Source organism: Carettochelys insculpta, chromosome 3 (genome assembly GCF_033958435.1).
Source record: "Carettochelys insculpta isolate YL-2023 chromosome 3, ASM3395843v1, whole genome shotgun sequence".
NCBI classification, from domain to species: Eukaryota; Metazoa; Chordata; order Testudines; family Carettochelyidae; genus Carettochelys; species Carettochelys insculpta.
In genome coordinates this window covers 9086627-9110864 of record NC_134139.1, presented here as the reverse complement: position 1 = coordinate 9110864, position 24238 = coordinate 9086627, and the positions used below count along the sequence as shown (strand labels likewise).

The following is a 24238-nucleotide window of genomic DNA, read 5'->3' as shown; positions in this document are numbered from 1 at the left end:
ACTATATTATGGCTGCGATTAACAAAAGGAAGTACAATGAAGACTACGTTAAGTATAGCTTCACTGTCATGGAAAAAAAATGGGGCCGATCATCCTCAATGCTTAGTATGCCGTACAGTTCTCAGCAATGACACCTTGAGACCTCGTCGTCTTGAATCACTCTTGACGAAGAAACCGCTGCATTTTGACAGACAAACCAAAACAGTTTTTTGCTCCTAAACTTCAAAATTTGAAACATATGAAGCTAGACACTATTGGAGCTTTTCATCAAGCGTCGGCCAAAACAGTAGAAGCATCTTATGAACCGCCATTGCTCATCCCTAAAGCCAAAGAGCACACATAATCGGAGAAACTCTCGTGAAGCCTTCCTTGTTGAAAGCAGCTGATATTCTTAGTGTCAAAAGCAAGAAAAAAACTATCAGACATCTCACTTTCTAACAATTCCGTGAAACATCGCATCGATGACCTGGCAGAAGCTCTTAAACTTCAAGCTGTGGAGGCAGTGTTTGCTTCTCTCTTTTTCACAATTCAGCGCAACAATATCACTGATGTAGCACAATGCTAACAGTTGCTTGTCTACATTTGAATAATTAACAATGGAACTATAAAAAAAGAACTGTTTTTTTTCCGAAGGACTTGATGACTATCAAAGGCTTCTGATGTTATGACAATGATTTCTGACTTTTTTGAAGAAAATAGAGTTTCATGGGGAAAATTGGTTGGTGTATGCACAGATGGTGCTCCAGCAATGTTTGGATCTAGCTCTGGATTTGTGACATTGGTGGGGGAAAAAAAAGTCCAGCCATAACCACAACTCATGGCATCATACACAGACAAGCGCTGGCTGCTAAAACCCTTCCAGATGACCTATGTGACTTGTTGAATTTGGCCACTAAAGTTGTCGATTTTGTGAAGTGCTTTAAATACAAGACTTTTAGCAGCTCTTTGTGCTGATTTGGGAGTGGATCACAACAATCTTTTGTTTCATGTGGAGGTACGATGGCTTTCCAAGAGGAACAGGATTTCGAGTTTATTCAAACTGAAAGATGAACTGGAAATTTTCTTCAAGAAGTAGAAAAAAGAAAAGTCATATTGTGTTTATGAGCCAAACAATTCAACTTTCACTGGTGCAACTCATGGACATAAGAACGGCTATACTGGGTCAGACCGAAGGTCCATCCAGCCTAGTAGCCTGTCTGCCAACAATGGCCAGTACCAGGTGCCCCAGAGGGGGTGGACCAAAGACAATGATCAAGTGATTTGTCTCCTGCCATCCATCTCCAGCCTCTGACAATCAGAGGCCAGGGACACCGTTCCTAACCCTTGGCTAATAGCCTTTTATGGACCTAACCTCCATGAATTTATCTAGCTCTTTCTTAAATTCTGTTACAGTCCTAGCCTTCACAGTCTCTTCCGGCAAGGAGTTCCACAGGTTAACTATGCACTGAGTGAAGAAGAACTTTCTTTTATTAGTTTTAAACCTGCGACCCATTAATTTCATTTGATGTCCTCTAGTTCTTGTATTATGGGCACAAGCGAATAACATCACCTTATTCGCCCTCTCCACATCTGTCATAATTTTATATACCTCTATCATGTCCCCCCTCAGTCACCTCTTTTCTAAACTGAAAAGTCCCAATCTTTTTAGCCTCTCCTCATACGGGACCTGTTCCAAGCCCCTAATCATTTTAGTTGCCCTTTTCTGAACCTTTTCCAGTGCCAGGATATCTTTTTTTTTAGGTGAGGAGACCGTATCTGTACACAGTATTCAAGATGTGGGTATACCATAGATTTATATAGGGGCAGTAAGATACTCCTGGTCTTATTTTCTATCCCTTTTTTAATAATACCTAACATCCCATTTGCCTGTTTGACTGACTCTGCACACTGCATGGATGTTTTCAAAGAACTATCCACGATAACTCCAAGATCTTTCCTGATTAGTTATAGCTAAATTAGCCCCCATCATATTGTAAGTATAGTTGGGGATATTTTTTCCCATGTGCATTACCCTACACTTATCCACATTAAACTTCATCTGCCATTTTTTTTGCCCAGTCACTCAGTTTGATGAGATCTTTTTGAAATTTCTCACAGTCTGCCTTTGTCTTGACTGTCTTGAACAGTTTAGTGTCATCTGCAAACTTTGCCACCTCACTGCTCACCCCCTTCTCCAGATCATTTATGAATAAATTGAACAGGATTTGTCCTAGGACTGACCCTTGGGGGACACCACTAGTTACCCCTCTCCGTTCGGAAAATTTACCATTTATGCCTACCTTTTGTTTCCTGTCTTTTAACCAGTACTCAATCCATGAAAGGACCTTCCCTCTTATCCCATGACAACTTAATTTACATAAGAGTCTTTGATGAGGTACCTTGTCAAAGACTTTCTGGAAACCTAAATATACAATATCCACTGGATCTTCCCGGTCTGCATATTTGTTAACCCCTTCAAAGAACTCTAACAGATTAGTAAAACATGATTTCCCTCTGCAGAAACCATGTTGACTTTTGCCCATCAAATTATGTTCTTTTATGTGCCTGACAATTTTATTTTTTACTATTGTTTCAACTAATTTACCTGGGATTGATGTTAGTTAGACTTATCAGTCTGTAATTGCCAGGGTCACCTCTAGAACCCTGTTTAAATATTGGTGTCACATTAGCTATATTCCAGTCATTAGGTACAGAGGCTGATCCAAAGGACAGGTTACAAACCAGCATTAATAGTTCTGCCATTTCCCATTTGAGTTCTTTCAGAACCCTTGGATGAATGCCATCTAATCCTGGTGAGTTGTTAACATTAAGTTTATCTGTTTGTTCCAAAACCTCCTCTAATGACACTTCAATCTGGGACAGTTCCTCAGTTTCATTTTCATCTCCCACAAAAAACAGTGCAGGTTTGGGACTCTCCCCTACAACCTCAGCAGTGAAGACTGAAGCAAAGAAATCTTTTCGTCTCTCCGCAATGGCTTTATCACCCTTGATTGCTCCTTTTGTATTTGTATCGTCTTGGGGACCCACTGATTTTTTAGCAGGCTTCCTGCTTCTAATGTATTTAAAAAATATTTTGTTATTACTTTTTGAGCTTTTGGCTAGCTGTTCCTCAAAATCTTTTTTGGCTTTCCTTATTACAGCTTTACACTTAATTTGGTAAGTATTTATGTTCCTTTCTATTTCCCTCACTAGGATTTGCCTTCCACTTTTTGAAAGATGCTTTTTTATCCTTCACTGCTTGTTTTACATGGGTGTTAACCCATGTGGCTCTTTTTCCAGTCTCTTAGTATGTTTTTTTAATTTGGGGTATACATTTAAGTTGGGCCTCTATTATCGTGTCTTTGAGAAGCTTCCATGCAGCTTGCAGGGTTTTTGTTCTAGTCACTCTGGCTTTTAATTTCTGTTTAACTAACCTCCTCATTTTTGCATAATTCCCCTTTTTGAAATTAAATGCGGGAGTGCTGGACTGCTGAAGTGTTCTTCCCGCCACAGGAATATTAAATATTATTACATTATGACCACTATTCCCAAGCGGTCCTGTAATAGCGACACTGTGGACCAAATCCTGCACTCCACTCAGTACTAAATCGAGAATTGCCTCTCCCCTCGTGGGTTCCCGTACCAGCTGCTCCAAGAAGCAGTCATTTATGGCTTCGAGAAATCTTATTTCTGCATCTCGTCCTGATGTGACTTGTACCCAGTCAACATGGGGATAACTGAAATCCCCCATTACTATCGAGTGTTTTATTTTGGTAACGTGTCGAATCTCCCTTAGCATTTCCACATCACTATCACTGTCCTGATCAGATGGTCAATAATATATCCCTACTGCTATATTCTGAGTAGAGCTTGGAATTACTATCCATAGTGATTCTAGGGAACATTTTGATTTATTTAAAATTCTTATTTCATGTGATTCCACGTTATCTTTCACATACAGTGCCACTCTGCCACCTACATGGCCCATTCTATCCTTCCGATATATTTTATATTCTGGTATGATTGTGTCCCATACATTGTCTTCATTCCACCAGGTTTCTGTTATGCCTATTATGCCAATTTCCTCCTTTAATACAAGGTACTTTAGTTCACCCATCTTATTAGTCAGACTTCTAGCATTTGTGTAGAAGCATTTTAAAGATTTGCCTCTGCTTATTTGTCTTCCCATCCCAGATGTATTAGATTCTTTTCTACATGTTTGTCTGATCTAGCCCATTGTTTGATATCTCCCCGCCTCTCTTTTTTACTAAAGCCTAGAGTATCTCTATCAATAGATTCCTCTCTAAGAGGTGTTTCTGTACGATCCACATGTTCCTCTGCACCAATCGGCTTTCCCCCATCTCTTAGTTTAAAAACTGCTCTATGAACTTTTTAATGTTTAGTGTCAGCAGTCTGGATCCCCTTTGATTTAGGGGGAGCCCATCCTTCCTGTATAGGCTCCCCCTCTCCCAAAACTGTCCCCAGTTCCTAATAAATCTAAACCCCTCCTCCCTGCACCATCATCTCATCCACGCATGGACACTCTGAAGTTCTGCTTGCCTACCTGGCCCTGTGCGTGGAACAGGAAGCATTTCTGAGAATGCCACCTTGGAGGTCCTGGATTTCAGTCTCTTCCCTAGCAACCTAAATTTGGCCTCCAGGACGTCTCTCCTACCCTTTCCCATGTCGTTGGTACCAACATGTTCCACGACCACCAGCTCCTCCCCAGCACTACACATTAGTCTACCTAGATGCCTCAAGAGATCTGCAACCTTTGCACCAGGCAGACAAGTCACCATACGGTTCTCCCGGTCATCACAAACCCAGCTATATCTATGTTTCTAATAATCGAATCACCCACTACTAAAACCTGCCTTTTCCTAACAACTGGTATTCCCTCCCCCGGAGAGGTATCCTCAGTGTGAGAGGATACCGTAACATCCCTTGGAAGGAGGGTCCCAACTATGGGATGGTTTTCCTGAGCTTCCAATGGCTGCTCTCTTCCCCTGAGCCTTTCATCCTCCTTAAGAGCACTGGGGCTCTCAGACTGGAGGTGGGACAGTACTACAGTGCTCCGGAAAGCCTCATCCACATACCTTTCTGCCTTCCTGAACTCCTCTAGTTCAGCCACCCTGGCCTCCAAAGCCCAAACTCGGCCTCTGAGGGTCAGGAGCGCCTTGCAACGAGCACACACATACGCCACCCGCCTACAGGGCAGGTAGTCGTACTTGTTACACTCTGTGCAATAAACAGGATAGCCCCCACTCTGCTGCTGGGCTTCTGCCTTCATTTTCTCTACTGCATAATCTGAAAATACATGGGGTTTTTTATTGAAAGGCTTGGGATATAAGGAAATTACACCCTCTAACCTCCTCCCTCTAAACTCCCCTCTCAAAAATCCCTCCTGTTCGCAATTGCCCTGGTCGCTATCTAGCAGGGTTTATAAAGCTCTGGCCTTCCTGATAGCCCCAACCTCTGGCTACTGCTTGACCAACGAGCAGAGAGTTTGAGATTTCAGTCCCAATTACGACTCACAGCTTCCAACTGCCGCTCTGAGCACATGGCCTTTCAAACAAACAAACAGCTCAGTGCTCAAAAACCTCCAATCAGCCAAACACAAGCCCAGAACCCCCAAGCACAAAACACCCACACACTCCAGACAGCCGCTTACCTCAGGGTGCCGGAATTCGCCCCTTCTTCACCAGGAGAGCCCCTCTCAAAACTCTCTCCTGTTCGCAATCTGTACATTTTGAATCTTTCAGTAACCTCAATGTGAAGCTGCAAGGAAACAATGCTGCAAACATTATAGCGTACCACGATGCCATCAAAGCGTTTCCGGAAATAATCCAGCTTTCAAAACATCGAACACAAGCTCAGACGTCTAACTTTTCATCTTTCACAACGTTTTCATCACTCGCTGAAAATGAAGGTTTCCAAGAACTTTCTAAAGAGGATGTGAAGAACAAAATTGTGTTTCATCTGGACTGCCTTGCTAACATATTCATCTGCTATTTTCCAGACAACTTTTCTAGGAACTCCATTCATAAATTTGTATGCAATTCATTCAACGTTGATGTTGATTTATTAAGTATTGCACGAAAAAGCACTCAAAATAAAATATGATTCAAGTGTGAAAGATAATTTCAAAAATTCAACTTGGAGGAATTTTCAATAAATTATTTCTCAATGTATTTGAAGGTTGAAGAAGAAGCGCTATGTATTATTCTTCCATTTTTGTCAACAATTCTCTGTGAAAAAAGCTTTTCAAGTTTAGTCACATTAAAAACAAAACAAAGAAATCAACTGGATGTCAAAAATGATTTGCACTGTGCATTAAATTACGGGGGAATGGTAGGTTTTTTTTCTCCTATTTCTGATGTTAAATTACATTTTTATTAAATTTTTGGACCAAGAAAAACTATTTATGCTTATTTTTAATTTTAAATAAAATTTTATACCAGGTTTTTGTGTTTATTTTAAAATTTAAATTAAGAATTGAATTTTTTGTTAGAATGGGGTGTTGGATAATAGTAAAGAAGGTGGGGGAGCATAAGAATTTCTCAAAAGTCAAAAAGGAGGCATGATGCTAAAAAGTTTGGGAACCACTGCTCTGTGTAGACAAAAGACTGTGACATCACAGGCAAAATGGAAAGAATATTTTAAAACAAAACTGAAGTTTCCTATGATTTTACGTTTAACTTTTTTAAAACTGCTCCATACCTATGAACAATCCTTTGTTATTCTTATCTCAGCTCTACTTGTTCCAGCAATATGCAGCACTAAGACCCTAAATAACTACTTGTCTGCAGGGAAAGACGAAACTATTTTCCCATCACTCCAATCTCATATGAAAAGAGTTAACTTAAAATAAAGCAAGGCAGTTTTAAATTGTTTTCTGACAATGTGCAATGTAGAAATGTGGTCAATAACTGCTCCTGTGGGGTCACTATTTGTTCAAAATGTTCCAATAAGGACAGCTTTCATCCCGACAAATACAAGCATTTGAATTTCCATTTGCTTTTAAAATGTCTCCCCCAGGGTGACTATTTTTGCACAGCAAAGAGCTGGGTTATTTGGTCCATTATTGTTCTCATAAGGGTTAATGCAGAAGCAGTTAATATGCAGCATAAGCCATTAAGGATAGAAGAAGCAACTAAGGTACAAGTTAGGAACAGCTAACAGCTCTGCACTATTTACCAACTTCATTGGATTTGAATAGCTCAATCGCACAACTCCAAGTTGCTTTACAATAAAGCTGAATACATGGACAATACAATTTAACCATTTTATTATAAAAGTGATGAGGCACCATCACAGTGGCGTGATCTTTCAGTAGCCTCCACATTTTTGCTACTCCCTATCGGAATACCACATTCAGGTGCACCACACAAAACTTGAGATAGCAGGAATGAGGAATAAGAGCAATAAACTGAATGGACTTTTTCATATCTCTATTATAATAAATTGTGTTCCTAAAGAAATACTGATATTCCCAATTAACTAAACACATTTATAGGACTTTTTTATATTTATCCTTCTGTTGCAAACAAGACCTGTACATGGCAATAGCCAAGAGAAAGGGATTGCATCTAATAAACATTGTCTGTGAACCATTTCTATACAAGTTTAAAGATCAAAATTTAAAATTTTTATATACACAAAACTACAGCCCCTCAAAATCAGATGTATCTACAGTACATTCATGTCTGTTGACAAGAGCAGCAGCATCCAACACACATTACCTCTTCACACTTCAGTTCTTTGCTACTACACGCAAAACACTCCATATCCAGCTGCAAAGTATTAAACACTTAACTCTTATTACTATTAATGTGAAATCCCTTGTCCTACACTTTTTGTGGCTTAGAGTATAAGCAAGGAACAGGCATTTAAATGCTGTATCTTTAAATAGTTTTGCCCTATGCTTTGATCACAGGTGGTAAGATCAGAGCAATGCTGATGAACAACTAGCAAAATGATTTATTCGGTAATGAGCTTTCGTGGGACAGACCCACTTCATCAGATCAATCAGTGGGTCTGTCCCATGAAATAAATTTGTTAGTCTTTAAAATACTACATTACTGCTGTTTTGTTTTGTTGGAATACAAACTAACACAGCTACCTCTCTGTTGCTGATGAACAACTAGTTAGAGATACAGGAGAACCATTCAATGAATATGAAGCTTTAATTGTTTCTAGATAACTCAGTAGTTTGGACAACATTTAAAATGCCTTGATTTAATGCTGATATTTCTGCTCCAAGCTCTCAGACTAACCAATCCTTTTAAAAATTGCACAGCACAACTCACACAGGAAGTGCAATACCTTCATTTCTCCACCACCACCAACTGGCAATACAAGAAACATGACCCCATTTAGGAACTCAATTTACCTACATACGTGGCACTATATCATGAGCCCTAATGTCACTGGAATCTTTTCTCTGGGGTCAGATAGTGGCCTTGGTATTTTTACTGAAGAGAATAACTCAAAATACTGTATGGACTGTGTTATTTCTATCACAATGAAGATGTAAAGTGATCCTTTCCTCCTCTGCCCAAGGATTTTAAGTTTCTGAAAGTACCATGCCCCAGTAATTTAATGTCTTCCTTTGCTGAAAACTGTAATAGTTAGTACATCCAAATAAGTGATTATGTCTTGTGACAGTATACCAACTTGTCTTAAAACTCCACAGCCGTGTCTACACTAGCCAGCTATTTCGAAATAGCCAGGCCAACTTCGAAATAATACCCAGCTTGCCTACACATGCCGAGCGCTATTTCGAAGTTGAAATCGACGTAAGGTGGCGAGACGTCGAAATTGCTATCCCCATCAGAAGATGGGAATAGCGCCCTACTTCAACGTCCAACGTCGAAGTAGGGCACATGCAGATGATCCGCATCCTGCTGCATCGAAATAGCAGGGTCCTCCATGACGGCCATCAGCTGAGGGGTTGAGAGACGCTCTGTCCAGCCCCTGAGCTCTATGGTCTCCACGTACAGCAGCCCCTTAAAGCTCCCCGGCCCCTTATTTCCTGTGGCAGGAAGCTGAGAGCATGCAGGCAGCAGCACAGACACATGCACAGCCTGCACGCCCTCCAGACGCCCCGATCCACCGGCCAGCACCCATGGCAGCCAGACAGACAGCCCCCCAAGCACCCACAGTGCACCCCCGCCAAGGGAACCCAGGGCTCCCAGCCATCCAGCTGGGGGGCGAAGAGGTGGCAGGGCCTCTCCTGGTCAGACGCGGAGATCTGGGACCTGCTGGGGCTTTGGGGTGAGGAGGAGGTGCTTCAGGTAATGGGGAGCAAGTGGCGGAATGCAGATGCATTTGCCCGGCTGGCCGAGGGCCTGGCTGCCCGGGGTTACCCTGTCCGCACTCCTGACCATGTCAGGAGTAAGGTCAAGGAACTGCAGCAGGGTTACGCCTGGGCCCGGGACACAGCCAGCCGGTCTGGGGATGCCCCCGCTGCTTGCCCCTTTTACAGGGAGCTCAAGGAGATCCTGGGCCCCCGGTACACCACCTCCCCCCGGCCACCCTTGACACCTCGGACGACAAGCCCCAGCAGGCCCCAGAGCCAGAGTCCAGCCCGGAGGCCAGCCATGACCCCAGGGGCCCTCAGAGGAGCCCACTCCTGGGACAGCACAGCAGGAGGAGGAGGAGGGCTCCAGCGATGGGGGGCTCCTCAACGACCTCCCCCCCACAGCTCCAGCAGGGCGTCCGCCCGACGGGCGTTCCCCGACCATGGGAGTGCACCGTCAAGTATGTACCTCAGGTGCACACCCCCAGGTTAAGGGGTGGGGACAAGGGACACTACGACGGCCGACCATGGCCCAGCCAGACCACGGCCCCGAGGACAGCAGTGGCACGTCCCTCAGAGCCTGTCAGCACTTGCTCCCCACGACAGCGCTGGGGATGGGGGGAGCAGAACCTCAGAAGGGGGCCCCCCCCCGGGGGGGACACCACACCCATCATCATCATCTCTGTGGGACAGGGGATGGGGAACCAGCAGCAGAGGGGTGGGGGGACGTGGGCCACGGGTCAGGGCCCAGATTAACGGCTGTTTCCGCTCTTCCCCCCTCTATTCTGCAGCCGCACCATCTGAAGGCCTCGACAGCACAGGCGCTGCATCTGTTGTGCCAGACAGCGCACCGGGGCCATCGCAGCGGGGCAGCCCAGCTGCAGAGCAGGGACCCGCCCCAGGACAAGCCCGCCACCGCCAGAGCCAGCCACTGGCAACCACTGACCCCCAGCTCCTCACCACCCTCCGGCGTCAAGTGGAGGTTTCAGAGCGCCGCCTGCAAGCGGAGCAGCGCCGGCTCCACTTGCAGGAGCGAGCACTGGCCTGGTGCCAGGAGGCTTGGGGGTCCTTCATGAGGACTTTCGAGCAGATCGCCGAGCAGATGGCACCCCCCGCCGCCGTCCCTCTCAGCCGCCCTCCACCTGTCCTGGAGCCTGCCAAAGAGGGGGACCATGGGGCTCAGGAACCAGCCTGGCCATACCTGCCGGTTCTCTTGCCCCCACCCAGCCTCGATGGGGCCTCCGGCCCAGACTTGGGTCGCGCCCCCGCACGCTGGGCGCTGGACAGTAGGGGTGAAGGAGGCCAAGGACTGGGCCCCCCAGGCCCCCCTTTGTACATGTTCGCCCCCCATTAATTGTACGTAATTGCCTTGTCCCACCCCTCTTTAGTAGCTGTCCCCCCCAATGTACATAGTTCCCCATTAATGTAAAAGTTCATTGCTTTGTTTCCAGAAGGTTTGGTTTATTTAAAACAAAACAAACGTGTGGTGGTGTGTGCTCTTTAGAGCTCAGTGGTGTGGGCGTGGGGGGGCAGTGGGTGGCTCACCAGCTGGCGCTGCCAGCGTTCACCCTGCAGCCTGGTCAAAATGGGCCGGCAGGGCCTCCCAGACCCGGATCCCCTCAAGGTCAGCTTGGCGACCAGGGACGGCAGGTGGCTGGGTGTAGGCCATGCCAGCCTCCACAGCCCAGCCCTGCACGAATGCCTTCCCTTGCTCTCCACCAGGTTGTGGAGTGTGCAGCATGCGCCCACAACCTGGGGGATGTTGGGGAGCCCTGCGTCCAGGCAGGTGAGGAGGCACCTCCAGCGGCCTTTGAGGTGCCCGAAAGTCCTCTCGACCACATGGTGTGCATGGTTCAGGCGGGTGTTGAACCGCTCCTGGCTGGCACTGGGGTGGCCCATGTAGGGGTGCATGAGCCGGGGCCAGAGAGGGTAGGCCGCATCTGTGACGAGGCAGAGGGGCACGGTGGTGTCCCCCAGAGGCATCTGCTGCTGGGGGATGTAGGTCCCCTCCTCCAGCTGGCGGCACAGGCCCGAGTTCCTAAACACCCAGGTATCGTGGGTGCTGCCAGGCCAGCCAACATATATGTCCAAGAAGTGGCCCCGGCTGTCCACCATGGCCTGGAAGACCACCGAGTGGTAGCCCTTCCTATTCAGGAAGCATCCTCCGCTGTGCTCCGGGGCACGGATGGGGATGTGGGTCCCATCCAGTGCCTCGAAGCAATCTGGAAACCCCACGCTGGCAAATCCCGTGATGGCTGTATGCAGGTCCCCAAGCCGCACAAGCCTGTGGAGCAGCAGGGCGTTCAGTGCGCGGACCACCTGCAGGGGAAGGACATGAGCACCCGTGAGGGGTGTGCAGGGTGTGCCTGGACCTCCCCCCAGCTCCTCCCATGCTCCCCCCAAGTCTCCCCCCCAGGTTCCCCCTACCCCATGGCTCCCCCCTCCCCCAGTCTCTACCTGTGCCCCTGGGGTCCCCTTACCTCCATGACAGCCCCGACGGTGGCCTTGCCCACACCGAACTGCTGTCCTATGGATCAGTAGCTGTCTGGAGTGGCCAGCTTCCAGACAGCGATGCTTACCCATTTCTCGACAGCGAGGGAACGTCGCATGGGGGTGTACTGGTGCCGCAAGGCAGGGGTGAGCCACTGGCAGAGCTCGAGGAATGTCTGCCAGCTCATCCGGAAATTCTGGAGCCAGCGGTCGTTGTCCCACTCCCCAAGCACCAGCCGCTCCCACCACTCTGCGCTAGTGGGCTACCCTCCATAGTCGGCAGGGTGTCCGGTGGGGGGAGGCCGGGAGGGCTACATGGTCTAGGGCGGCTTCTTCATCCCCCGAGGAGGACAGCTCATCTTATTCTAAGAGATGGTGGGCAGCCTCCTCCATGGCACTGAGCAGGGCAGCCACTGCTCCAGGGGTGGCTGTGTGGGCTTCTGTTTGCTGCTGCTGGAGCTTCATGCTGCATGCATGAGGTGCAAGTGGTTGTGGGCTCTGCAGACATGTGCTGTGCAGGCCAAGTCTGCCTGGGAGCAGCCCTTTAAGGGAGTGGCTTGCTGTTGCCCCGGACGGGCTAGTCCACCCCGTGACCCTGTCTGCAGGCTTTCCTAGCACCCTTATTCCGATTGGGGCTGCTTTTGTGTGTAGACACGCCCCTGCAGGGTCTATTTCGACTTAGTGCTGTCCTACTTCGACGCTGAACATTGACAGTACCAGCCCTGGAGGATGTGTGGACGCTACACGTCAAAATAGCTTATTTCGATTTTGCTACGTCGAAATAAGCTATTTCGATGTAGCATCCCAGTGTAGATGTAGCCCACGTGTACTAAATCTGAAAAGGAGCTTCGTCAGCACACTACCCTGAATCTAACATACTGTCCAATTCTGCATGAAGTATGCAAACTAGGGCTGTCATGCAATCTAAAAAAACATGATTAATTTCACTTTAATAACAGAATCTCATTTATTTAAATATTTTTGGATGTTTTCTACATTTTCAGAAATTATTTCAGTTGTAACACACAATAGAATAAAAAATGTACGATACAAGGCCACTCAGTCCTACTTCTCCTTTAGCCATGCATATGAACACGTTTGCTTACATTTGCAGGATATAATACTGTCTGCTTCTTGTTTCAAAGTCACCTGAAAGTGAGAACAGCTGTTTGCATTACACTGGCACAGCCAGAATTGCAAAATATTTATATGCCAGATATGCCGAACAGTCATGCTTCAATCACCAATACAGAAGACATGTCCATGTTGATGACTGCTTCTGCTCAATAATGATCAAAAACAGTGTGTCCCAATGCATGTTCATTTTCATCATCTGAGTCATATGCCACCAGCAAAAGGTGTATCAGGTTCTGCAGTTTACACCTTGGAGTATTACTCTTAAGACATCTGAAAGCATGCTCCAGACCTCATTCTTCTCAGAAATACAGACTTTTAAACCTTAGGTCAAGCGCCGTATCTATTTGTTCAAGATCTCACATTGGTATGTTCTTTGCTTTTTGTGAAATCTGAAGTGAAAGTGTTCTTAAAATGAACAATGCATGCGGGGTCATCATCTAAGATGGCTATAACATGAAACATATGGCAGAATGAGGGTAAAATAACACGAGATATACAATCTTCCCCAAAGGAGCTCAGTCATGAATTTAATGAACATGCTGTTTTGATTTTTTTTCCAACAAGCATCATCAGAATGAAAGCATGTCCTTTTAGACTGATGGTTGAAGCAAGGAGCATACAAATGTTTAGCATATCTGGCATGTAAATACCATGCCACCAAAATAAAAAAAAAACCTTACATTTGTAAGCTGCACTTTCAGAACAAAGAGCTTGCACTATGGTGAATTAAAAACCATAACTACTTGTTTGATTTTAGAGTGCAAATATTTGTATTAAAAATAACATGAAGTGAGCGCTGTGCTCTTTGTGTTGTAAGTGAAGTCAATATACATGGAAGTGTAGAAAAATATCCAAAAATATTTAATGAATTTCAATTAGGATTCTATTTTTAAATCATGATTTATTTTTGAGTTAACTGTGTTAGTTACCTGCAATTAATCAACAGCACTAGCACAATCTTCAGCTTCTGAAAAGCAATATAGAAAGAGATATACGATTCAAAATGCACACCAACCACTGGTGACTTCTAAGTACATTTAAGAACATTAAGGTGATTTTTTTTTTTAAATAATTGTATTTTATTTATAACTTTCAAAAATACATTGAAAATTCAATAAATTTACAGTACATGATCAGACTTCATTTTTACTCCATATTTCAGTACAGGTGTACTGACATGATTTGAACCGAAACAACTGTCGTAAGGAAAAATACTGAATTCTTATTCCTAGGTCAGTTATATCATCCTTTGCAGTATAGAAAACTGTGATATGATGAGATGGTCCTTTCTGTAATAATTCATTTGTTGTTTATTACTTGGACTGTCTTCCGACCATAGTGATAATAACTGTATGCAGACGTTGCTGTTGTGAAAGCTGTAATGCACCTTTGAGGGAAAATAGTTAACACAAATTAGTTTCTTTGTGCCCAAATATTTTAGTAATGCCTCAAGGTGTATTTTAAATGGCTTCCTTATTCTTTGCTACAATCTGAACTGTACATAGTGGGACATTCTGCAATAGCCACAGAGATTGAGATCAAAGACTGTAGAAAGTATGATCAGGGAACTTCTTACCCCCCTCTTCTCATTTGATGCCTTTCATTAAAACACAACAAAACTGAACCTTACTGCAAAGCAAAGCATAAGCACATACACAAGCTTCACTGCTCAGTAGTCTGCTTCAGCATAGAATTAATCACTTACTGATAAGAATTTTTATTCTAGTTATACTTGTGACAGAAAAGTAAGGACAGAACCTGGCTCAGTGTATCTGCAGCATACACAGAGCTCACCAACTTGAGAACTAGATGATAAAGAAACACATGGAGCTACACATACATGTATCTTCCTACATGTGGAAGGGACCTTGGGAGGTCATCGAGTCCAGTCCTCTGCCCTCCTGGCAAGGCCAAGCACCATGCCTTTTTTTTTTTTTTTTAAATAAATCTATTTGCCCCAGAACCCTAAATGGCCCCTCAGGGACTCAACTCACAACCCTAGGTTTAGCAGGCCAATGCTCAAACCACTGAGCTATCCCTCCCTGCCAGAAAGACTATTCCCAGACCAAATGGATTACTTCCAAGCTAATTTCCCTACATGCTGTGCGGCAGGCTACAAAGTGCCACACAGCATGGGCCTAGAGAACAGAAAGGTAGTGGGTGGCAGAGACTGAGGAGAGAAAATTTGGGTGTGTACATCTGTTGTGGGCCTCTCCCCAGACCTAGAGCTCTGTGCTACTGAAGGGGAGAAGGGAGTCCCATATATGAGGCTCTGCCCGCACCCCAAACTCCTCATCCCCAGCCCAACCCTAGAACCCACACCTCTCCACACTCAAGCCTCTGCCCTACTCCTGAGCCCACTCCCACACTCCAAACACCTCAGCCCCACCTCATGAATTTTATGTGCACCAATACAGAGGAGATTTGGCACACATCACCTCCATATTGGTGTACATAACAAGATTCATTCCATACATGAGTGGGAAATATTAGATAGAACACTACTTTTGAGGTTTCTTTCATGCATATATTTAAAAACCAGAAAATAACTACTACCAAAATATCCTCAAAAACTAAAAGATAATAATGCTTGCTTACTACCTCTTAAAATATACATATTGCTACTGTTTCAATCATGTGCATTATGATGAAGGTTATGCAAGCAATAGTCAAATCTCTATTCTAAAAACTAGTATAAACTAATTTGTTTTTATTGTATGTTTAGAAGTCATGTGAATGACCTCTAGTGAGACCTTTTTAAAAATCCTTTAAAGTTATATCTACCTGTTCTCCTTTATTCATTATTCTGTAAACTGTTAAAAATCCTAGTATGTTAGTGCAAAAACACCCATCATAGAAGCTATCCCTGTTTGTTTTCATGTAATATCAACTTAAAGTTATATATTTTTCAACATGTTTACCTGGTTATTTAAATAAAGGTTGCTGTAATTCCTCAGAACTTTTTTGAAAACAGATATAGTGGACACACAAGTTCTTTAATATACCTGCTAACTAATAAAAGATTGTGTATTTCTGTTAACTGCTCAGCCACTTCATCCTTTAGAATTCTTGGACAAACACCATCCAGCGTGATCACGTGTCACAGTTTAAATTACTTTTTTCTCAACATTAACAGTGTCTCGCCTTTATTGTCTGAAAAAGGCTGTGATGGATTGGCAATTTCCTGCAATATTTTTGTGTAGAGCTTATTGTATTAAATTTATATATGGTGGGTCAGGGACTGCATGTAATTTCAAAAGGAAGGCAAACCATACCTCCTCCAAGAACTAAGAACGTTCGGGTGATTAGACAAAATCACTCAGATTTTAACCCTACTAGAGAAATTCAGCTGTCTACAGAGGTCCATGTATATTATTTCAAATCAGATTTGCCAGAGACCAAATAATAAATAAGGGACTTTGGGATAACCAGCCTGAGTTAAATTGACTCAAGGCCTTCTTTCTGATCCAGCAAACAGCCAAACGAAGTCCCAATCATTCCTACCAAGGCCTTATAATATTAAGTAACTTGTAGTAAGCTTTTAGCATGTGTATAAAAACTATTGTTTATGTTTTCTCTGTAATATTTTCACTTTAGGAATAAACGTGCTTGCTTCTAAAGAACTGTGTGGTAACTGCTGACTATTTCACTATTCATAAACCTTCAGAGAGAAAACATCACAGTGTGGATAGGAATCTTTGCAACCTGGAAATACACATGGGTCTCTGTCCAAAAGCTGATGGCCGAGGAAGTAGGAGCCTAGAGGGGGTGACCCACCAGGGCCCGTGCAGGGAAAACACAGATGTGGTTGCCCTAAAATGTGACAATTGTTCTGCAAGGGAAGACTGATGGAAATAAACCAATGCTTTTTTTCTCATAGACGGCATGCACCCAGATATCCTGGTAACCTAGCAGACATCACTTACTCCCTCAAGCACCTTATTTCAAAGATTCTTAAAGAACTTCTCTTTTAAAGTTATATGCTCTTCAAACTGATTAATTTCAACTTATTTTACCTGCCACTGTTTGTCCATTTCTACTGGAATCGCTTGTGCCGCACTTCATTTTAGCAATGAAATCCTTCTAACTGAAATTAATGCCATAACTTTCCATTTAATTTTATCAGCTTTTTCCTGACCTTTCCGTACTTTATTTATGTATATTAATAATCTAGTTCAAGGGTAATGCCTACCTTCTATAATGTTTTCATGCTGATTTGGAAGACTTCTTTTCTTAACTTTCATCCTTGGTTTCTGACTGGCTTCCTCATGTGTTTAGCTATTTCTCTCAAAAATTAAGCACTGATACACTGCTTGGTTCTGTTTCAACCAAAAAGAATATCTGGAAGAGTTCAATCATACAACTCTAACCTAATTTAGGCTTAACAAGGCACAACTTCTGTTCCACAAATTTAACTTTTTAATTTGACCAGCATCATTTCTTTCTTTACAAGTATATTACAGATATCAAAAATAAAAATGTAACTTACCATAAAGTCTGCAGGTATATACTATCCACATAATTGAAAACAGGAGCCGCTAAAGAAGCTGCCACCAAGATTAGCTGAACCACTGTGTTCATCTGGAAAAATTAAACATTAAAATTGTAGCTGTATTGAAATAGAACTTTACCGTGCTAACTTCTTTCATATTACTTAAGAGGTTATTGATAATCTTAGTCAAGAAAACCAGGCAAAATACAAGTTTTGAGGAACACTTGCTACACATGTGCTTTGCCAAATGGAACCACTTATGTGCTTAGAATTAAACACATGCTTTGCTGAAACACACACAAAGAACTCAGGACATTGTGGAAAAAAGCCCTGTATAAGAATATATCAGTATTAAGTGTTGGCAAAGACACCAATCAACAAAGTAAGAATGCTTCAGACTGGTGAAGGTTCATGGATGCCGAGGAAACAGTAATTTATAATAAATAGTGACCTTTACCTTGCTAATGAATGTTGGCTTTAACTGGGCAGTGGCATAACAGGGATTGAAATATCTACTAAGCGTTCTCTGTGGGGGGGTAAAAAAAAGAAAAAGGTTATGTTTAAAGAGTGTTTCGAACAAATCTCCACAAAAACCACACTACAGAAAATCACTTGCAGAACTGAAGAAACAGTTCACAATAATCACTTTTTGACAAATTGGCATATGAAAAAACAAATTATGTAAAACAAACTGAAAAGCAACACAGTACAAGTGACAAAACACCAGACAGTATAAATATTACTTAGTAACTCATGATGAAACCTCGTTTTCTATGTCCTGATAGAGCTGCTGGATTTCATTATGTAAAATACTAGTTTATGGTCTCGTCAATTTCATAGCCTTATAGGTAATATGATTGTTGTTGTCTTGCCAGGTAAATCTTCACTACTTCCATTGAAGTTGTGGACCATCAAGCTTTGGCCAATATATTAAAGTAATTGCTGCTTCCAACCCTCAGTATATTCACCTCATAACAGAAAACCTAGTCAAAGTCCAAAATCATTTGATTTCACACCCATTCACAAATTGTTTGAAAACCACACACTTACTGGTGGGGGTAGCGTTTTGTATCGCACATAAAAAACAGCAGCAATTAGCACTACGTCCCTCAAAATGATCAACGTAGTCAACGGAACTGAAAAATAAAATCAACAAAATATAAACAGAGAAAAAACTGTCTGGGATTTGAAAATTCTAGTTTAAACAGTTATCTAGCACAGCAGTTTTCAAACAGCATCATAACACCATTGTAATGGGTCACTAGGGCTGGCACAAATTTCCTGGGGCCCCTGGCCCAAGCCCCCACACCCAGGGCCAAAACCTGAGGGCTTCTGCCCTGCAAGATAAAGCTCAGGTTACAGGCTCCCTGCCTTGGGCTGAAAACTTGCGTATCCCCACTTCCACCCCAATTTGTGGGGCTCAGGTAGGCTCAGCTTCAGTCCCTGCTCCTGTGGTCACGTAGTAATATCTGTTGTCAGAAGGAGGTTGAAGTACTGCACAATCGAGTTTGAGAACCACTGATCTAGCTGTAGATAGACACAGTCCACCCTGATACACCAGTACTACATGTCCACACCTACAACCCCATTAACACAAAGAAATGACAAACGATTTTTGTTTTCCATTTAAATTTAAAAAAAAATACGTATTTGGGAAATCAGGGTAGAGGGCAAAATCTACGATTCAGCAGTCAGTGGCAACAACCAATCATATCAGAAAAATATTATGTTATACTTGCAGCACTTCCCTTAACCAACACCCTTCCTGCACAATCAGACACATGCAGATGGCAGACATGAGCTGGTTCCACTATGTCAAAAATAGCATCTATTTTCTATGTCCTCCTGTCAAAAATACTGTCTATTTTCACCTAACTGCCAGTAAGCATGAACTCCAAAGGAGCCAAGACAAATTTGAACTGGCAGGGGTGGCCCCCAGTCACCTCATTTTAGAATGGCAAACTGCAATCTAGCACACAGATTGATGCATCAGTCTCAGAACAGAGGTTTGATATAGCTGCATATCAGGTATGTTTTCTTTTTCAATGTGAATTCTGAGCAGAAAGTGTAGTAAAAACAAAGCAAACTTCTGTTGAAGCTGAATCTGGTGACAAAACGAGTTCAGATGCTCAACGGCAAAACAGAATTAAAAGTCAGAATTTTATGATATACAGTAAACCCCTGAAATGTGCAACTTCAAGGTGCACTTAACTTGCGTTGACCGGAGTTCAGTGCAACTTGAAACCACTCTGCGGCAGTCTGCCCGCGTGGCTCCCCAAGCTGGGGGGGAAGCAGGGTGGACAGACAGCCGCACGATCACAGCTGTCTGTCCCCTAGCTTCTCCTAGCTTGGGGAAGCCAGGCAGGCAGCTGCATAGCTTCTCCTTGACTTCCTCTAGCTGAGAGAGACCACACCACAGCTTCTGCCCAGCGCAGCTTCTCCCAGCTGGGGAAAGCGGCGAGAAAGACAGTCATGCCGCTGCAGCTTCTCCCTGGCTTTCCCCAGCTGGCAGAAGCTGCACAGCAGCTGTCTGCCTGACACAGCTTCTCCCAGCTGGGGGAAGCCAGGGAAAAAGACAGCCGTGCTGCTGCAGGTTCTCCCCAGCTTCCCCCAGCTGTGGAAAGCCAGGCAGACAGACAGCCCCTCAGTACTGGTCAGTTTGCCAGCTCCCATCACTGCAGGGGAACTGGAGACAGGCTGCTGCCTGTTCCCCTCCACTCCCTGGAGCCACGAAACTGACCAGGGCTGACGCCCTCATCAGTTTCTTGGCTCCTTGGCATTGTGCAGGAAATTTGACTTATGCAGGGGCTGTGAGAATGCAACACCTGTGTAAGTCAGAGGTCTACTGGATTTAAAGAAAATTCTTCAACTTTCTTTTAATCAGTGAAGAATAAAACCCAACTGACAAAACTGTTGTAAACTAAAACTAGTTTTCCCCCTTGACAACATGAGAAGTGCCTTACCTGGATTAAGCTCACTCCTCCATAATATTTATTACCACCTTACGAAAAAAATATAAATCCCTTAACTTAACATGATCTTACCTGGAATAAGATTTGCACAAGTCAGGCTGACGTACAGGACACTGATAAGAATTTTATCAGCTAACGGATCAAGGGCACTTCCCAAAGCAGATTTCTGACTGGCCCAGTTTCGTGCAATAAACCCATCCAACTATAAAAGAAGTTTAATATATGATTTTTTTTATATCAGCATCAACTAGTGTAACAAGATATGTGATAAACAGCATAAATATAATGCAGACAGTTAAAAATTATAAAGTATTATCAGTCAACTTTGTTATAAGGTATGTTATGTGTATTGCACACTTTCCATCTTACTATTCAATTCTAGAAGCTTGTGAGCACATTCTTATTCTTGGAAATTCACAGAGCGCCTGATTGTCTGAAACATATCTCAGCTGGATGCACGATTACCAATTCTGGACACAGAAATTCTTAATATATATTTACATACAATCAGCTGCATGTGTGCCTTCAGCATATATATGGCTCACCGGGAGATTCTCAGCTACCAGTATAGGGAATCTTTAAAGCTACTTTGTGGAACCTTATGGAATGGCAGAATCTGGCCCTGTCTTATCATCATGGCTCTCTCAGACATTTGTGCCTCATTTCAAAATACTGATTTAGCAAACTGTTTATACACGATGCAGTGTGATTTTAAATTAGAAACAACTAAAGTATATTTCAAAACTCTATTATGCAACATACCAAGTCTGTTATCCCTGCCAAAGCAAAAACACCCAACGCAATGTTGAAGTCTTCTTCAACAATCAAATAACCCAAAACTGGAGCCAAACCAATTCTTGCCAGAGAAAGTATATTCGGGATTGTCCATGGGTTTTCATACTAGAAAATAAGTAGAAAACATTTTTTTTTAAAAGTCAAGCCTAACACAGGATTTGAATATATAAGATAAACACACATTTAATTAAAAACTGGATTATTAAAATGCCTTGAAATTCTGAAAAATAAGCTTCTTATCCCTCTTACTAAGACATTAACTTATAATCAAGATAAGGAGAACCCAAACAGCTCCAATACCATTTCCCATTTTATTCTGTTACTTAACCAACAATAACCAATCAACATTTTTTAAATGAAAGAGAACACTTTGTATTACAATATGCAAAATTCATCTTGATGACTTTGGTAGAAAAGTACATTTTTAAGAGGTTTATAATGCTTTTAGATTTTTTATTTGATAGAACTGAGCTATTACTAACTTAAGTGTTCTGACAGTAGTTTTAAACTATTAACTCTCAATCACATATAAACAATATCAATGAGTATAATCATACAAGCTTTGTAGCTTTAAAGCAGATTTAGTCGCTTTCATGTTAACACCTTCAACTTCAATTTTAGCAGGTAAAAATAAGGACAGGAGAACAAAGAACAGCTGCCCTGGGAATGGAGAATATTTGGGACAATACTCAAATATATGCAAAAATACTGCAATGAATGCATCTAAAACCGAACAAACTAAAGTGTAAACATGGACTATGAAAGAGAGAAATGATAATTGTCTATTCCATACATATAAAACACAAGGCAGACAATTACCATAAATTAGAACAGATGTGGCATAAAATACAGGGAGAATTATTGTGCTGGGGATGTTGGTAAGATAATAAAACAAGTGTACCAAAAAACCCTGAAAATTTAACATGTGTTAAGTCAAGGTATCATGGACTTGAAATAAAAGGCCAACAAATAAGGCTTACTGGAAAGGAAGAAACAAATCACATTTCCAGAGAATACATTATCCAATATAACTGAGTCCTCTGTAAACCTGTCTAGATGGGCTTTGACAGAACCACAGCTCAGGTACCTTATGAAAACTAATTCTTCTGTAGGCATTTCATTTTGATAAATTCTTAATCTCACTTATATCATTCAATCTCAGACTGGTCCAGGATTTCCTCCAGACAGATCCAGAGGCTATGAGTTCCCTAGCAAAAAGGGTGTGCTTTCAACTCCAGTTAACTCACTTGATGCGAAATCTTAGTTAAGATACAGCAGTTGATAGTTTTTAGGTGGCTCAGCACTGTTTGGGGAAGCTGAGTTTTCACATACTAACTGCTAACTTATGTGAAAAGTATCAGAGAGGTAGCCGTGTTAGTTTGTAGCTTCGTGAACAACAAGAAGTTTTGTGGCATCCTGTAGACTAACAGACATTTTTGAGCATAAGTTTTCATGGGCAAAGACCGGCTTCATCAGGTGCATGAGTGGGGGCAGGGCGTGGTTTCAGAGGGGTATTTGAAGAGTGGGGTCCCAGTAAGAGGGAGGGCCAAAGCTGACAAGGTCTATTCAGCAAGGTGGAAATGGCCCAGTATCAAGAGCACGTATCAAAAGAGGAAAAAACAAGTCAGATCAAAAGTGACAGCTCCACGAGGATTGCTATCTTTAGCGGTGAGTGCAAGGCAGTCACAACCCAGAGGCACTGCTGACAGGTGCTTCGCCTCTCTAGATTTACAACTGAACTTTGACGCTAACAGGCATGCACCCCATTACCAGAGCCCATTACAGGCTGAACCTCTCTAATCTGGAACTCTCTCACTGACAGGCTCTGTAATCTGATATGATTCTATTTAGCCGGATAACCCCTTATAATGAGTGTGGCCAACTGTTCTGTGGCTCCATAAAGTTTGCTTCCAGCCACTAGTGCTGGCTCCGTGTCCTGTGCTGTTACTTAGCTGTAATTTACCCCAAATGTCCCCTAAGACCCCTGTAAGCAGTGGCAGTGTTGGTGACACCGTTAGACAACACTGACCTCCTGCGGTCAGGCAAAGTCTCTCCTTCAGCAGGGGCCAGGACCCTCAAGTGACAGACGAGAGCGGCTCGCCTGTATATTCACCGAGCGCACAGGCACATGCACCACCCTGGGGTTCAGCACAGTCTGCACCCAGCCCCTGACAACAGGGGCTGACGAGCCGGGGCAGGAGGGGAGACGAGCGGGCGATCCCTAGGCAGGTGTGTGCGGATCTGGGGAGCGCGGACGGGTGAGGGGGCGCCCGGGGATCGGGCCGGATGACAGGGCGGGACTGGGGGGGGAAGGGGCTGTGAACCCCAAGGAACGTACCAGCTCCGAGGAGCCGCCGGCGGCTCCCGGGCCCGTCCGCGACGCCTCCCCCGGCGGCCCTGCCGCCTCGCCGTCGCTGCGCCGCCTCGCCTGGGGGCTCCGGCCGCCCGCAGGGAGCGGGCGCGGCTGCCCGCGGATCAGGCTCCAGGCGCCGCTCGTGAGCCGCGCCGGGGAGGGCGCGCGCAGCAGCAGCAGCCGCCTCGCGCCCGGGGAGGGGGGCGGCCGCGGCGGGAGGCGGAAACCGCGGCGGCTCCCGAGCGGCCTCGAGCCTCTCAGGAGCCCCCCAGAGCTTCTGCCCAGCCAGGCGGCGGCCAACATGGCAGCGCAGCGTCCGCCCCGCCCCCACGAGGGCGCTGAGCGCACTTCAGCCCCCCCCAGGCGCAAGGGAGGGGGGCAGCCCCCCCCCCCCGCTATGCCTCGGCCGCTTCCATTCTCCAACAGCCGCCAGAAGCGGCCGGGGAGGGTTTGCGGCTTTTGCGACAGCTGCCATCGTGCTTTACGGTAACAACATCTCTCAGCGATCCCCCCTCACCCCCCGCAGCGGTAAAAAGCGCACGCACGCGCCTGCGGATCCTACCCCCCTCGAGTGATGCAGGGGACGCGCGTCCAGCTACGGCAGAGCCAAGGGTACCCGCCAAAAGAGGTGGGGAACGCCCCTCAGACACGTGGTACCTGCCTTAGCCAATGGGCGTGGGGGGGGGGCAGGGGACGGCCATCGGGGGACTCCAGGAGCT

At 44.4% G+C, this 24238-nt stretch overlaps 1 protein-coding gene across 5 annotated transcripts; it reads right to left on the bottom strand.

Moving 5' to 3' along the window:
- Positions 1-10740: 10740 nt before the first annotated feature.
- CRLS1 (cardiolipin synthase 1) lies at positions 10741-23941 on the bottom strand. 5 transcript variants are annotated; one of them, XR_012644897.1, is made up of 9 exons: positions 23505-23941; positions 21134-21271; positions 20444-20573; positions 18450-18535; positions 17857-17925; positions 17397-17488; positions 13837-13874; positions 12877-12919; positions 10741-11599 (listed from the first exon to the last, which is right to left on the bottom strand). XR_012644897.1 is itself a non-coding variant. In XM_074989341.1 (8 exons), coding segments are annotated over exons 1-7 (834 nt in total). In that variant the 5' UTR covers positions 23823-23941; the 3' UTR covers positions 10741-11599; positions 13837-13873. The 5 variants fall into 5 exon arrangements, 4 of the variants coding, with proteins under 4 accessions (XP_074845442.1, XP_074845440.1, XP_074845441.1 ...); XM_074989341.1 differs by lacking the exon at positions 12877-12919; XM_074989340.1 differs by lacking the exon at positions 10741-11599 and having other exon boundaries at positions 12702-12919.
- Between the last annotated feature and the right edge of the window lie 297 nt (positions 23942-24238).